This window comes from Schistocerca americana, chromosome 1 (genome assembly GCF_021461395.2).
Source record: "Schistocerca americana isolate TAMUIC-IGC-003095 chromosome 1, iqSchAmer2.1, whole genome shotgun sequence".
Lineage (NCBI taxonomy): Eukaryota > Metazoa > Arthropoda > Insecta > Orthoptera > Acrididae > Schistocerca > Schistocerca americana.
This window is the reverse complement of record NC_060119.1, coordinates 640,432,205-640,449,612: the sequence shown is the minus strand read 5'-3', so window position 1 is coordinate 640,449,612 and position 17,408 is coordinate 640,432,205. Positions and strand designations below refer to the sequence as shown.

At 40.0% G+C, this 17,408-nt stretch overlaps 1 protein-coding gene across 2 annotated transcripts in view; it reads right to left on the bottom strand.

Annotated features, from left to right (window-relative positions):
* Positions 1–17,408, bottom strand: part of LOC124607721 (ubiquitin-protein ligase E3C) — a 213,444-nt gene that overhangs the window by 123,385 nt on the left and 72,651 nt on the right. For both annotated transcript variants that reach the window (XM_047139927.1, XM_047139928.1), the window contains exon 6: positions 12,812–13,035. In XM_047139927.1, coding sequence (XP_046995883.1) covers positions 12,812–13,035 — 224 coding nt within the window. The remainder of the gene's footprint in view (positions 1–12,811; positions 13,036–17,408) is intronic.

Genomic DNA, 17,408 nt, shown 5'->3' with positions numbered 1-17,408 from the left:
AAGAAAAGGCAAACCTACGTTTCTAGCATTTGTAGACTTAGAGAAAGCTTTTGACAATGTTAACTGTAATACTCTCTTTCAAATTCTGAAGGTGGCAGGGGTAAAATACAGGGAGCGAAAGGCTATTTACAATTTGTACAGAAACCAGATGGCAGTTATAAGAGTCGAGGGGCATGAAAGGGAAGCAGTGGTTGGGAAGGGAGTGAGACAGGGTTGTAGCCTCTCCCCAATGTTATTCAATCTGTATATTGAGCAAGCAGTAAAGGAAACAAAAGAAAAGTTTGGAGGAAGTATTAAAATCCATGGAGAAGAAATAAAAACTTTGAGGTTCGCCGATGACATTGTAATTCTGTCAGAGACAGCAAAGGACTTGGAAGAGCAGTTGAATGGAATGGATGGTGTCTTGAAGGGAGGATATAAGATGAACATCAACAAAAGCAAAACGAGGATAATGGAATGTAGTCGAATTAAGTTGGGTGATGCTGAGGGAATTAGATTAGGAAATGAGACACTTAAAGTAGTAAAAGAGATTTGCTATTTAGGGAGTAAAATAACTGATGATGGTCGAAGTAGAGAGGATATAAAATGTAGACTGGCAATGGCAAGGAAAGCGTTTCTGAAGAAGAGAAATTTGTTAACATCGAGTATAGATTTAAGTGTCAGGAAGTCGTTTCTGAAAGTATTTGTATGGAGTGTAGCCATGTATGGAAGTGAAACATGGACGATAAATAGTTTGGACAAGAAGAGAATAGAAGCTTTCGAAATGTGGTGCTACAGAAGAATGCTGAAGATTAGATGGGTAGATCGCATAACTAATGAGGAGGTATTGAACAGAATTGGGGAGAAGAGGAGTTTGTGGCACAACTTGACAAAAAGAAGGGACCAGTTGGTAGGACATGTTTTGAGGCATCAAGGGATGACAAATTTAGCACTGGAGGGCAGCGTGGAGGGTAAAAATCGTAGAGGGAGCCCAAGAGATGAATACACTAAGCAGATTCAAAAGGATGTAGGTTGCAGTAAGTACTGGGAGATGAAGAAGCTTGCACAGGATAGAGTAGCATGGAGAGCTGCATCAAACCAGTCTCAGGGCTGAAGACCACAACACCACCACTCAAAAATAACTATGTTACTGGGGTTAGAGTCAGAGACCAATCAGAAGAAACTATGTTATAAGATTTAGGTCACCACATGTCCAGTGTCTAAGAAACTGCATTAAAAGGACACTTTGATGGATCCATTTAGGCCCAGGTGGAGTCACTACAATACTTTAAAATATGGAAATTTTAGTTATACATTTTAGTAATACATAAAACAACCCCAACCTTTTCAAGAAATCGAAGGACTAGTGATTTCTATCAGTTCCAGACATATGAGGGTCTCCCAGAAAGTAATGCACCAATCCCCCCCCCCCCCCCCCCCTCCCAAACTTTTGTACCTGCTCAATGTTCTTTCATGGCATACAAAGTTAAAGTGATTCCACCTTATTTCAATCGTGCTTCTCACTGTGCACGTGAGGTGCTCTGTTAGCACACATTGAAACACTCTCAAAATATAAATCTTTCATCTGTAGGAGTATGAAATGCATGGGATGTTCACTTTATGTAAAATCGTGAATGCACTGTTACTCTTTGTTCATATTTTTACGATTTCACATGAAAGATTCATAAAATGCTCAAAAAAGGTACACAGATAAGGCATACTGCCTACAGGGAGCAGAGAGATAATCTTATAATGAAACCATCATCTTACATTTTTCAGCCTCAGGTCACATAAATACTGTACTTAACACGAATCTAGAGCACACTTTTTTTTGTTTGCATTAGGTAGTCATGAAATGAAAGGCAAGCAGAGAAGAATATCATATGAACCTACTTTCAAGTGTAAAGTAATTCTTTATGCTGAAAAATATTGTAATAGAAGTGCAGGAAGAGATTTCACTGTAGATGAGAACAACGTTTGCTTATGGAAGAAACAGAAATTGGGATTATTTGCAGCTACTGCTACTAGAAAGAAATTCACTGGACCTCACGAAGGAAGACATCCTAATGTTGAAGTGAATGTTTCGGAATTCACCCGAGAAAGGAGGAAGAATGGGCAACCTGTGACCAGTGACACTTTTTTAAAAAAAGCAAAAGCGGTGGCTGCAGCTCTTAATATACTGAAGCTAGAGTTTAAGGCTAGCCAGGGGTGGGTTGATTGCTTTGTGAAATGAGCGGGTTTATCTCTGCGACACCGGACAACAACATGCTAAAAACTTCCACAGGATTTGCAGAAGAAACTTCAAAAATTTCAGCAGATGTTACCACACTTCAGAAAGAAAAGAATTTTTCAATGGGCCAAATAGGCAACACTTACAAGACTGCAATGTGGTTTGATACGCCACATAATTACATGACTGATGAGAAGGGTACAAAAGTAGTTACCATCAAAATGTTTGGCTGTGTAAAACAGTACGTAACAGTAATCCTGGTAATCACAGCAGATGGGAACAAACTTCCCCCTTTTTTAATCTTCAAGTGAATAACAAGACCCAAGACTCCAAAAAAAGAAAAGCTAGTCCCTGATGACGCCATTGTTCAGAATCAAGAGAAGGGATGGGTGAGTGAAACTTTGATGCTTGACTGGCTCCGAAACGTGTGGGAACTCCGTCCTTGTGGGCTTTCCAAGCAACCGTCAATTGTTTGTCTTGATGCATTTCGTAGTCATCTCACCGAGAACATAAAAAAGAAGATCCACAGCCTACCTAGTGACCTTGTTTTTATTCATGGAGGAAGACTTCTGTATTACAACCCTGGATATTAGTATAAATAAACCTTTCAAATGTTACGTTCAGGAACAGTACGAAAAGTGGTTTTGCAAACCAAATCAAGAACTGACTCTGGCAGGAAAAATTAAATGTGCTGCACCCTACATTATTGCACACTGGGTTTTGGGTGCCTGGAAACATACTGAAGCACCAATGATCGTAAAATCATTCAAGAAATGCTGTATTTCAAATACTCTGGATGGCAGTGAAGATGATGTGCTCTGCAACGACACTGAGGATGGCAGGGAAGGAGGAAAGGAATCTATTTCTGATGTAGACTCTTCCAAGGATTCCAGTAATGATGATATTAATGAATAATGATCACTAACACCTGTAATTAAAAGTATGTTTCTTTGTATGTCATGTAGGTAATCAAGTTAGGCATTCTTTTTAATAATGAAAATGTCACTTATCACCATAATGAGTAACTTAAAAATAAATTATTATTGTTTTTTATAGTTCATGTATACGTTCACTACTTTTTGAAATAAAGTTAACACTGTAAAATAAATTTCAACAATCCAAAATACGCTATCAGTGATGTGCCAAAATTCATTTTTTTTATTAATGTAATTTTTAAAATTGGGGTGCGCATTACATTTGATGGTGCTGGACTGTATAGTAAATCATCATGTGATTGTTTGAATGTGTTACAAAGTAACCTGTCAACTGAACCTGGCCTTTTTGGTTACTATGTAATCTATTAAAATCATGTGATGATGAGATGTTAAGAGATTAAAACTGGTAATGATGTTATCTGTGTGATTCAAGGCTGGAGGAGAAAAAAAATGTTGCTAAAAACATTTACACCACCATTATGATTAACAGAGTTTGTGGTTTTGTATCAGAATTATCTTTCTGAATATTATTTCGACCACAGGAAATTAAGACTCCCTGATTAACGTAGTTCATAAGAGTACCTTGTGCCTCTAACCACAAACAGAACAATGGGGCTTGTGTATATTGTTCAGTCCGAGATACCTCAAAAGGTCATTCCAAGCTTAGACCACACACGCTGTCACTTTACACCAAGAATAACTGTGAACACGGGTATCTGCCTGTCAAAACATTTAAATATTTAACCTCTAATGTGAGACACAAAACACTGATGATCTGCCTCATAGTGGTCACCCACAGTCAGCAACATCACATGAAAATCACTAACCATAAGTTATGACTTTTAACTACCTTGAGAATAATGGGTCAGAACTGTGCATTACTGTTTAGAGGCAGCTGTGGAAGGGGGCCGAGTTGACCAAGACAGTATACAATTGACTCCACGCAATCAATTTCATCTCTAGGCATCCATTATGAACAACAGTAGAAACCCATTTGCTCTGTATTGCATGAAGAAGGCATGTAAGTGAAAACCTGGAAAATATCAATAGTGTCAGCTTCTCTTCATCAACAAGTGTAGGGCACCTCTGATACTTGTTGCTCATAATAGCGTGGAGGCAGCTAGGGTGGTGAAGCATGTCTCATGCATGCAGTTTTGGAGGTTCATCAGGGTGATTTTGGGAAGTTACCATGTCCACATCTCTAACATCTCTCACTACTATCAAGTGTGGATCCTTTAATTGATGCTCCCTTCCTCCAAGAACATTACATCAATGAGTTCATCATGTAGATGATAATGCACAAGCACACTTGGCCCACTTCCTCAATAACTTCCTCCGGGAGACAGGAATCAGACTAATGGAACAGCATGCAGTAATTGCTGGAGTGAGTCTAATTGAGCATGCTTGGGTCCATTGAAACTTGCAGCATGCTGTCTAAAGAACCCTCCTCAACCACTGTGTGACTTCAAGATGGCACTGTCAACAACAGGACAGGATTGTGAACAGCATACATAGGACATAAAGTATGCAACGATGTACAGGGAGGACCATGTAGCATACATGTTACCAGGAAACAGATTTATTAAATTACAAGACTGAATTGCTGACCAATATTTACCATCAAACATATGAAATTTCAGTACTTCCAGGCAACACACACAAACATACTTACCCAATTGCTGTGAGGATGAGGACATTCCATCTCATACTGGGGTCTGAGTGACCTGCCCTTACATTTTCACGATCCATGATCTATCCCCCGCTCCTCCCTGAGGAATGAACTACAAGGGTCATTCAATAAGTAATGCAACATAGGTTTTTTTTCTGAAAATTATTCAGGATTCCAGTACACCATATTATTCCTCACTCTGTTGGCATCAGTAATCTCATCATCATTCATATACTGCTTCTCATGGAATGTATCCTCCATTGGGCTATGTCGGACAGTACAAAATCTGGTCTGAAGGGTGGATGAGGAAGAACAGGCCAATGAAGTTTTGTGAGCTCCTCTTGGGTTTGCAGACTTGTGTGAGGCCTTGCATTTTCATGGAGAGGGAAAAGTTAGTTTGCATATTTGTGGCAATGAGCACACTGAAGTCTTTTCTTTAATTTCCTGAGGGTAGCACAATACACTTCAGAGTTGATCGTTGCACCACAAGGAAAAATGTCAGAGAATAACCCTGTCACAGTCCCAGAAGATTGTCACCATGACTTTACCGGCTGAGGGTGTGCTTTGACCTCCTCCTTCAGAGGAAAGGTTCTGTGGTGCCACGCCATGGATTGCTATTTTGTCTTGGTTTGAAGTGATGAACCCATATTTCATTATCTGTGACGATGTCTGGAAAAAAATTGGCACGATCAGCCTCATAATGTGCAAGCAATTCTGCACAGACAATCTTTAGTTGCCCTCCATGGTCTTCCATTAGATAGTGAGGAACCTAGCGGGCACAGACTTTTGAAGACCCCACCTAATGGACGAGTGTGTCTGAACTACCAACAGTGATGTCCAAGTTGAGAGCAGTGACGTGTTTATTTGTGATTTGTTGATCACCTCGAACGTAAGTGTCCACAAATCCCAAACACTGCAGGAGTCACAGCTGCGTTCGGCCGGCTGGCCCGCAGGAGATTGGGCAAGTTTGTGTGACCTTGTTGCGATGATGACAGATGCCTCGCCCAATGACTCACTGAGCTTTTGTTCAGCAGATATTCTTCAAGCATCTATGAATATCTGCAATGCTCTGGTCTTCACCAATAGAAACTCAATGCCAGCTCTACACTTGAAATGCACCATCATTATAGACAACATTTTTAAGGCTATGTATAATACCCTCACCATTCAGAACTCCATGAAACTGTAGGGGCTGAAGCAGAAATATTCCCTGATGTCCCACAACAAATTCCACATTTTTTCAACTGAAATTGGCTGAGAATGGAATGTGTTACAAAACTTATTGAATACCCCCATGTTAGTTCCAAAAGCTAGGACAGTAATTTTGTATGTGTCTATCTGTAGTACTGAAATTTCATCTCCTGAAGCAGCCAGCCACCAATTCAGTCTCATAATTTTGGAGTTTTTTTGTTTTTTTTTTTTTTTAAGCAATTTTTTTCTTTTGGTAAAAGAAATACTTCTATTCTGAAGATAAACATTTTCAAACAAACTCCCTTTATGTTGGTTATCATGTTTTTGTTTCACAGTAATGAAAGATGTTTAGGCTCATTTTTTTCTTCCCTGCTTCCCTTGAATCTAATCCTACATTTCACAGGTCATTGGGTGGTGCAAACATTTCTGAGTGTACAATGCGAAACAGTTGTGAAAATAGTTTTTCCAGTCACTATGCTGTAGTTTTTCTCCCCACCTATGAACATCCAATGAGTCAAAATCAGAACACACACACATCAAAGAAAAGTGATTCACTATTCATATACTGTCTGGGGCATTCCATGTCAAATCAACACAATTTTAATATGATCAAATAATGGAAACTTCAGGTAGTAAGATCAACAATGTAGGAAAAGATAGATTGCTACTTAGCGCAAAGAAGGCACGTCAAGTTGCGTTGCAGACAGGCATGATTAAAAGACACTCACATATAGCTTTCAGCCACAGCCTTCATCAGTAAACAGTGAAGACAGATGACAGACACACACACACACACACACACACACACACACACACACACACACACACACACACAAAGACAGCCATCTTCCACACCTCAGACCGGAAGTGCTGGCAAGTATTCAACCAAGCATAAATTCACTGTATTATGGGAAAATGTAGTTCCTGCCCACGAAGTGACCCGATAAAAAGTACGCTAAGAAATACATTTGATAATAACATGGTTGAAAATATCATCCTCCGACAGTAGGTTTCAGCACACAGATGTAACTTAGAAACAACGCAGAAGACATGAAAGGTGTTTATTGAATTATTTTCTGAAAAATTGACTGCACTGATACTCCATGATTTTCTAGCTAAGCAGCAAAGCTCTTTCGTAAATGAAGTCGAGGAAAACTTGCATGAGGGAGAGTATGCTGTTAATGTGACTTCTCTGGGAATTACACTTTCACATCCAAGATGAGACCCAGAGTTATCACTGGTCAAGTGGTGATGCAGCAGTGTTTTAATAATCAACTTCAAACTGGTATACAGAACATATGCTACTCTTTGGACAGCTGTGCAGCCCAGTACAAGAACAAAAATTATTTAACTTGTTGCCACGAAGATTTTGACATGGAAACAAGACAGTTTTCCCCCCCTCTGCTCATGGAAAAAGACCTTGCAATCATAGCATTGGCATTATTAAGAGATTAGCAACAAAAGCAAGTCTGTAGAGGATGTATGATAGCCAAATTCTACTCCATAACTACTTTTTGATTGAACAGTTAAAAATATTACATCTGTACACTTTAAATTTTCAACACAAGAGAGATATACTGAAACTGAATGATTTCTTGAAGTGTACCTCAGTCAACCTGTTACCACTAAAGGGACACATGCCTCCCTCTACACCAATAGCATCAAGTACATCAAAAACATTAGTTAATACTTTTTCAGACACAACATACTCTCCTGTTGAAATGGTCACAAAATCTCCAGAAAAATTGGCTACGGATACATGATCGCCATCTGGGACAAGACACACTGGCTAGCTTATGTTTTAACAAAACATGAATGTCTTGAGTTACTTTCCTTCATCCAGCTGGCCCATCATATTCTTTCACATATCCTGCAAAACTCGATATTCTATGGGTATTTGTGAATGATGTTCATTACAAAGTGAAGCCAGTAACACCAACAGGAAGAACACACCAAATTCCTGGGGATGATACTCTAAAAACAAATGAAGCTGTTAAAAAGATATTGTTTGCATCAGGTTTCACAAGGGACATTTCAAATGAGTGTGTTGACAGTACATTTGTATGTGTACATAGATACATTAAGAATAAAGTTGTGATTAGATTAGATTAGTTTTTCATTCCACAGATCCATTTTGAGGAGATCCTCGTGGATGTGGAACTTGTCACTTTTTTTTTTAAGCTGAAATAACAATACTAATAGTATGATTATATACAATACATCATTTTTTAAACTGAAATAACAATACTAATAGTATGAGTAAATACAATACATCATTTGTTTCGATTAAAAAATTCGTCAATGGAGTAGAAGGAGTTGGCCACTAGTAAGTCTTTCAGGCTTCTTTTAAACTGATCTTTATTTGTAACTAAATTTTTTATGTTTGCTGGCAAATTATTGAAGACAAGTGTTCCTGAGTAGTGGACCCCTTTTTGAACTAAAGTAAGTGCTTTTAAGTCCTTGTGCAGATCATTTTTGTTCCTGGTATTGTATGTATGAACTGAGCTGTTTATTGGAAAAAGAGATATATTATTTAGGGCAAATTTCATTAAGGAGTAAATATACTGAGAGGCAGTAGTTAGTATACCCACTTCTTTGAAGAGGTTTCTACAAGATGTCCGTGAATTTACTCCACAAATAATACGTATTACACACTTTTGGACTCTGAAAACTTTTGTTTGACTTGAAGAGTTACCCCAAAATATTATACCATATGACATTATGGAATGAAAGTAGGCAAAGTATGCAAGCTTTTTCATTTTTATGTCACCTATGTCTGCTAACACTCGAATTGCAAATACAGATTTGTTAAGGTGTTTCTGCAGTTCTGTGGTGTGCTCCTCCCAACTGAATTTATTATCAAGGAATTTAAGACTGCCAACCTCTTCTATCTGCTCTTCTTCATACTTTATACATATGCTGGGTGGAAACCTCTTACAGGTTCTGAATTGCATATAGTGAGTCTTTTCGTAATTTATTGTCAGTGAGTTGGCTTTCTGCTTAAGACAATCAATTTTACAAAAATATCATTCTTAATGAAACATGTAATTCTGAAATTTCATAAAGGTGTGAACCCATGACAATCTCATATTCATACTTAGGGAATTAGTTACCAATAGTGTGAAGTGTTGTGTATAATTTTTCAAAAAATTCTAAGATGCACGTTATTTGATTAATTAAAAAAAATTTTCATTTAAGGGGAGACAGTGGCAGTCTTGCACTGATATTTTTATAAATCCATATCTTTGCCATTTTTGTTCCATCTCATTGAAATTTTGCACACTTATGTATAGAGATCTAATATGATTTTTTTTTTAAATCAGAATTTTTAATAACAATCTAATGCAGTGAGATAATTTTGAATTTTTTATTGCATTATTATTTTAAGGTACACTTTTTCATAATTTTGAGTCAAATTTTTTAATGGTAAAATAATCTACCCTAATAGGTGTACAATGAAGTGCACTAACTTTTTGGTAAATTAACGCTATTATTTTCTGTGATATTTTGGATTCGAACATTTTTTATAAGCAAACTTTTCAATATATTATCAACTACAAAACTGTGTATAATATTTCGATTAAAATTTTGTTCCACTTAAATATTGCTTCAAAGTAAAAGAATAGGTGTGCCAAATTTCATTGCAATCCTTCCAGTAGTTTCTGATATATGTGTTCCTGAAAGGAGAAAACCTCAAGTTGCAGAAATATCATTTTAAAGTTTGGACGAGATGTAAAAAAAAAAAAAAAAACAACAAACTATCACAACTTAGCTAAAATTGTCCATATCCATATTCCATTTCTTCCTCATCATCCTCTACAGCTCTTTTAGCTTCTCTGCTCCTTTGCCTAGCAATTTTTTGTATGTTCTGGACTGAAGTCTCCGCCTTCGCGAGTCTTTGCTGATCAATGATCTACAGTATCTGCTCAGTGAAGACTCCAGATGTAAAGCCCAACTTGCTGAGGATGTGAAGTCTTGTCACATTCCAATCATTAAACACTGTTGTAGCTTCCAAAGCAGAAATCTTCACCACCAAATTGGAAACAAACGCAGTCTTTGGACATTTTTCCAAATAAGAGCATTGAAACTTTCATTTGGGTTCTGTGTTTTCCCATGCAGACATTTTTCTAGCAGTTCTGGTGAAGCAACTGCTCTAAAAGTTTGTTTAATGGCCACTGAAACCTCATGAGGAAGGTTATTTTTATGGGCATAAGCTTCCCCACTTTCCTTACTTTTCAAAAACTTGCACCATTCATTACAAGAGAGGCCATGTTGAGGTGTAGTGTCTGTCGACAAGTAATGAAACCAAATGGCCCATACTGCTTTCCTCATACTGTCCAAGCTTGTGAGGTTACTTCTAATTGCAGCACCATAACAGACTTGTAGGCTGTCAATTCTCTTCTTTGTTAGTCTGCTTTTACCTCCCAGTGGCTTCCCATCCTCTAGTAGCTTGCCTTTATTGTCTGCAACAAGTCTTCGGAGTCATCCACCCATCCTCTTCTGAATATGGCCTAAGTACTCCAGTTTCTCAACAGTGCAATCTTTTCCATAGGGCTGACTTTCAACTACATTCTTGAAAGCACTAGACCATCTCCTAAATACTGTAAGTATCTTACTCTATACTTTTGCAAAGCTCTATGGAAAATGAATTTCATACCTGCAGCTTCCATCCCACCACTGGAGCCCGCATAATTTCTGCTACAAACAGCTTTATGGGCTTCTTACCATTCTGTTTCTTTACCTGCATCAATATAGTTCTTGTGCAAGGAACATGCAGAACAATATTTAGACATCACCTCTAATACTTTTCCAGTGTTGACACTAATGATTGTTGAAACTCCATGCAGTGAAGTATGCCCCCTCTTCATCCAGGAACTGTCACAGGAAACTGCTATATCGTTGCTATTAGTTGATTCATAATTTTCTTGAATTGCCCCCAGGAGTGCCATTTTCATGCTCTCTTCACTCACTTCTGCAACTGCATTGAGGAGAGCAGTATTCACTGCAGGAAATTTTTGGGGAGGACCAGGCATGTTCATAATACCACATAAAAGGTTTCCACCATCTCTTCCAATCCCTATACATCTTAGGCCATAAGAAAATCTCATATTGGCTTCATAGATTCTATTAGCATCACAGTTTTGACACAAAATGTGCAATGTGCAAACCAAACTTTCTCTCTTTCCATCATCAACCAAATCCACATTTCCTCCACGAACAGAGCACTTGCAGGCTTTTCTAAGTGCTTCTGCCACCATTTCCAGATCCATAATTCTGAAACCTGTATTTCTGTCATTTGTTTCTTCTGACACAATCCCTGTCCCAAGTTTTATTTTATATGCACTTGGAGACAAGCTAATATTTGCATCTGCAGGCCCGACCCTAACCTCAATGTCAGTTTTTCACTTTATATTCGAAATATGGGACTTACTATATTTTTTAAATACTTTACCAGGCCTAGGCATTGTAAAAAGGGATCAACAGATTCAACCTCGAACAAAGAATGGCACAATAAATCAAGCATCTCTCGAATTCCACAGAACAGCACAAAACTTGTTTATAACACTCCACAGCATTCTATACCACACTGATTGAACCAGAAAATGGCTCCACAGCCTTCTTTACAACACTGCTGTTATGGATACAAAAAATCACAGCCTTCTAAAGCTATATTTTCTAGGTTCACAGGCAAAATTCTGCAATAAAATTTTTCCTCCATTTGGTACATTGAAAAGCGGGTGTGGTGCATTACACTGCTTAGGGTTTTAATTTTTTTATGCCATTTGTAGTTCGAATTTCAAGGAAAAAATTTGGGATAATAATCTCAATTATATTTACTATCAAATAAGCAAATAAAAATAATTTGTAAATTTTTCATTATTTCTGCCACTGTCTCCCCTTAAATTTGAAAAACATCTCAAAACCCACATTGTATTGTATATCATAGGAAATCTTGTGAAAATGCTACAACATGACACCTCTCCTATAAATTTAGCTTAATTAGGAGAGTTGCTACAGTAGTTTTAAATCAAAGCAGACGGGCATTTTTTGGTGATTTTTGCCAGCTTCCAACATGGGGTTGACTTATTTTAATACAATTAGGTATTTTTCTTAATGTATACATAGGCTAGCTCTGTGCCAAATTTCATCAAAACCTGAGATGGGGAATGAAATCACTGTGTTGACTCGAAATGGAATTACTCGCCCTGTTCAACAGGTCCCAAGTTTTCACAACTGTTTCCCAATGAATTAGTTCCCACTGAACAGCAGATCTTCAGGTAATGACAGTAACAAAAAATTCCCCTTCAGTTACTCTAAAATTTCTCAAGAGACAGGCACACACACAGCAAGAAAAAGGAGCTTTCTTAACTACCATTCCTTCCTTCTTCACCTTCGCTCTCTTGGAATGTCTGTCTGTTGCTGAGTAGTGATATCCCCTTCATCTTGTTTGATGCATTTCATATTATGTATTATACACAACTTACACAAAGTCTTCTCATTTGACATTGTAATTACTTTTAACCATTTCATCATCTTCCCAAATCTCAGCTCAATGCGAATCTACTTCAATCTTCCATCGCTAATCTACTTCCACTATTGATGTTGGAACACTATATTTCACTACAATTTTTATCATGCATACTACTTTGGCCCTCAGAGAGACATTAAGCTGTCAATCATCTAAATGCTTAACAAAGGCAGCATCTAAACTAAACAATTTGATTTGCTATTTGGTATAAATAATTTCTGTTAATTACATTTTAGATCGCAATATTTTCTAAGTGTTGTTATAAATGTAAATCTTACTGAAATGTTTCTTCTCAAGTAATAAGACAGAAAAAAGAAGCCATGTAGATCTTTGGACACTGCCTTCTCCTTCAGCAAATCCTTCACAATCTCTCAGTGCATCAAGCAGCTCACGGAATGGGAACTGAGGTAAATCAACCAGGGCTGGTAAGATGAACATCTCTACTGCTTCAGTCATGGGAGATGCCAGGATGTGTTGACACAAAGCTTGGAGAACCAGTGCACTGAAAAACAGGATAACATCAAATTATTATCATAACTGCAGATCAGATTAATAAGAATAGTAGTAGATTTGCCAGTACAAGGAAATAACAAGTTCATAAAATAGAGATCCAATCTTCAATATGTTTGCTTTTTATGTAATAAATAAATAAATAAATAAACAGTCTTAAAAATGTACTGTCAATACTTTACACTAGTTTTTGATTGTATAATTACTGTAAATACTGAATCATACTGCCCATCATTTTACACTAACATTTGCACACCCCTGGTACCACATCTAGGATTAAATTTTGAAAAGCATTCAATTTTTTGAGAAATGTAACACTGTGCACTTCATAAAGTACAAAACTGTGACACTTTTTGACTAAATGATGAATCTCACAATGGGGCTTCAGACACACAAATACCTGGAGATAAAAATATATGGGAATACAAAATGAAACAACCAAATAGATAAAGTTGAGTCACAGACAGGCACAACAAAAAGACTGTCACAATACAAGCCTTCGGCCGACGAGGCCTTTGTGGAAAATAGATGACACACACACACACACACACACACACACACACACACACACACACATATATATATATATATATATATATATATATAAAAACAAAGATGATGTGACTTACCAAACGAAAGTGCTGGCAGGTCGATAGACACACAAACATACACACAAAATTCAAGCTTTCGCAACAAACTGTTGCCTCATCAGGAAAGAGGAAAGGAGAGGGAAAGACGAAAGGATGTGGGTTTTAAGGGAGAGGGTAAGGAGTCATTCCAATCCCGGGAGTGGAAAGACTTACCTTAGGGGGGAAAAAAGGACGGGTATACACTCGCGCACACACACACATATCCATCCACACATATACAGACACAAGCAGACATATTTAAAGACAAAGAGTTTGGGCAGAGATGTCAGTCAAAGCGGAAGTGCAGAGGCAAAGATGTTGTTGAATGACAGGTGAGGTAGGAGTGGCGGTAACTTGAAATAAGCGGAGATTGAGGCCTGGTGGGTAACGGGAAGAGAGGATATATTGAAGAGCAAGTTCCAATCTCCGGAGTTCGGATAGGTTGGTGTTGGTGGGAAGTATCCAGATAACCCGGACGGTGTAACACTGTGCCAAGATGAGCATTTTCATTTCAGCCTCATGTTACACTTTCCACCTTCTAATACCATGTCACTCTCACAACACCCCCACAACGACCCCATTAAGTTTTATTTACATTCCCTCCGCAAACATGCCTTCGCCCTAGCCAGATTACGCTCCCATATTCTATTTTCCCAGGCTTGTCTATCATTTGGCATTAGCCCCAAAGGCCTCACACTTTAAGTTCCCATCTCTGGCTGCAACCCTTCTTTCCATCAGTCCCTATACCAGTTCCAAACTGAACAATCCATTGCCCTCACCCACCTAATCCTTCACCTACACATCAACTTAGCCAATGAACACACCCGTCAACTCCTATCCTTAATAAAAGTCCTTAATCTTTCCTCTCCCACATCCACATTGGCTGTTCAGAGCATCCTCCTAGAGGCCAACCGCAAATTAGAACAGCATGCCACCCTCCACCTCAAAAAACTATCCAATCTCCTGGTTTCCCACCTCCGGAAAGGCAACTCACTCACTCTTCACAACCTTCCCAGCAAACCTCAACCTCCTCTCATTGCACACAAACCCAGTCTCTCCCATCTACTCAATCTCCCACTTCCAGCTCCACTCCCTCCAAAACCTCAAAATTCCAAACAACACAATCTGGAACCACAACACCCCAATTCAGTAGTTAACCTTTCCTCCAAACCTCTCTCCCAATCCGAAACCTCTGTCCTATCCAAAGGCCTCACCTTCAGCCCCACTCCCAGATTCAACTAAACAGCCCTCGTCAAAGATTTACTGTCCTACTCTTGTACTCTCTGCTGGAAATATCACTTTGCCACGAAGAAAAATGATCCTAATCCTACTCCTAACAATCCAACTCCCCAGGACACTATCCAAATTGAACCCTGCCTGGAACAGTTCCGTCCTCCGTCACAGCGGGACCCACCTCCTCTTCCTCAAAATCACCCTCTCCAAACCTTCCAGGAATTTCTGACTTCCAGCCTTGCATCTTAATCCTTCTTAAAAAACCTTAATCCTACTCCCAACATCACCACTGCTGAAGCCCAGGCTATCTGTGATCTGAAGGCTGACCGATCCATCGTCATTCTTCCGGCAGATAAGGGCCCCACGACCGTGGTACTTGATCGTCGGGAGTATGAGGCTGAGGGACTGCGTCAGCTTTCAGACAACACCACATACAAAGTTTGCCAAGGTAATCCCATTCCCGATGTCCAGGCGGAGCTTCAAGGAATCCTCAGAACCTTAGGCCCCCTGCAAAACCTTTCACCCGACTCTATCAACCTCCTGACCCCACCGACACCCCGCACCCCTACCTTCTACCTTCTTCCTAAAATTCACAAACCCAATCATCCCGGCCACCCCATTGTAGCTGGTTACCAAGCCCCCACAGAACGTATCTCTGCCTACGTAGATCAACACCTTCAACCCATTACATGCAGTCTCCCATCCTTCATCAAAGACACCAACCACTTTCTCGAACGCCTGGAATCCTTACCCAATCTGTTACCCCCGGAAACCATCCTTGTAACCATTGATGCCACTTCCTTATAAACAAATATTCCGCACATCCAGGGCCTTGCTGCGATGGAGCATTTCCTTTCATGCCGATCACCTGCCACCCTACCTAAAACCTCTTTCCTCATCACCTTAGCCAGCTTCATCCTGACCCACAACTTCTTCACTTTTGAAGGCCAGGCATACCAACAATTAAAGGGAACAGACATGGGTACCAGGATGGGCCCCTCGTACGCCAACCTATTCATGGGTCGCCTAGAGGAAGCCTTCTTGGTTACCCAGGCCTGCCAACCCAAAGTTTGGTACAGATTTATTGATGACACCTTCATGATCTGGACTCACAGTGAAGAAGAACTCCAGAATTTCCTCTCCAACCTCAACTCCTTTGGTTCCATCAGATTCACTTGGTCCTACTCGAAATCCCACGCCACTTTCCTTGACGTTTACCTCCATCTGTCCAATGGCCAGCGTCACACGTCCTTCCACATCAAACCCACCAACAAGCAACAGTACCTGCATTATGACAGCTGCCACCCATTCCACATCAAACGGTCCCTTCCCTACAGCCTAGGTCTTCGTGGCAAACGAATCTGCTCCAGTCCGGAGTCCCTGAACCATTACACCAACAACCTGACAACAGCTTTCGCATCCCGTAACTACCCTCCCGAACTGGTACAGAAGCAAATAACCACAGCCACTTCTTCATCCCCTCAAACCCAGAACCTCCCACAGAAGAACCACAAAAGTGCCCCACTTGTGACAGGATACTTTCCGGGACTGGACCAGACTCTGAATGTGGCTCTCCAGCAGGGATACGACTTCCTCAAATCCTGCCCTGAAATGAGATCCATCCTTCATGAAATCCTCCCCACTCCACCAAGAGTGTCCTTCCGCCGTCCACCTAACCTTCGTAACCTGTTAGTCCATCCCTACGAAATCCCCAAACCACCTTCCCTACCCTCTGGCTCCTATCCTTGTAACCGCCTTCCCTACCCTCTGGCTCCTATCCTTGTAACCGCCCCCCGTGTAAAACCTGTCCCATGCACCCTCCCACCACCACCTACTCCAGTCCTGTAACCCGGAAGGTGTACACTATCAAAGGCAGAGCCACGTGTGAAAGCACGCACGTGATTTACCAACTGACCTGCCTACACTGTGATACATTCTATGTGGGAATGACCAGCAACAAACTGTCCATTCGCATGAATGGACACAGGCAGACAGTGTTTGTTGGTAATGAGGATCACCCTGTGGCTAAACATGCCTCGGTGCACGGCCATACACATCTCGGCACAGTGTTACACCGTCCGGGTTATCTGGATACTTCCCACCAACACCAACCTATCCGAACTCCGGAGATTGGAACTTGCTCTTCAATATATCCTCTCTTCCCGTTACCCACCAGGCCTCCATCTCCGCTTATTTCAAGTTACCCCCACTCATACCTCACCTGTCATTCAACAACATCTTTGCCTCTGCACTTCCGCTTCGACTGACATCTCTGCACAAACTCTTTGTCTTTAAACATGTCTGCTCGTGTCTGTATATGTGTGGATGGATGTGTGTGTGTGTGTGTGTGTGTGTGTGTGTGTGTGTATACCCGTCCTTTTTTCCCCCTAAGATAAGTCTTTCTGCTCCCGGGATTGGAATGACTCCTTACCCTCTCCCTTAAAACCCACATCCTTTCGTCTTTCCCTCTCCTTCCCTCTTTCCTGATGAGGCAACAGTTTGT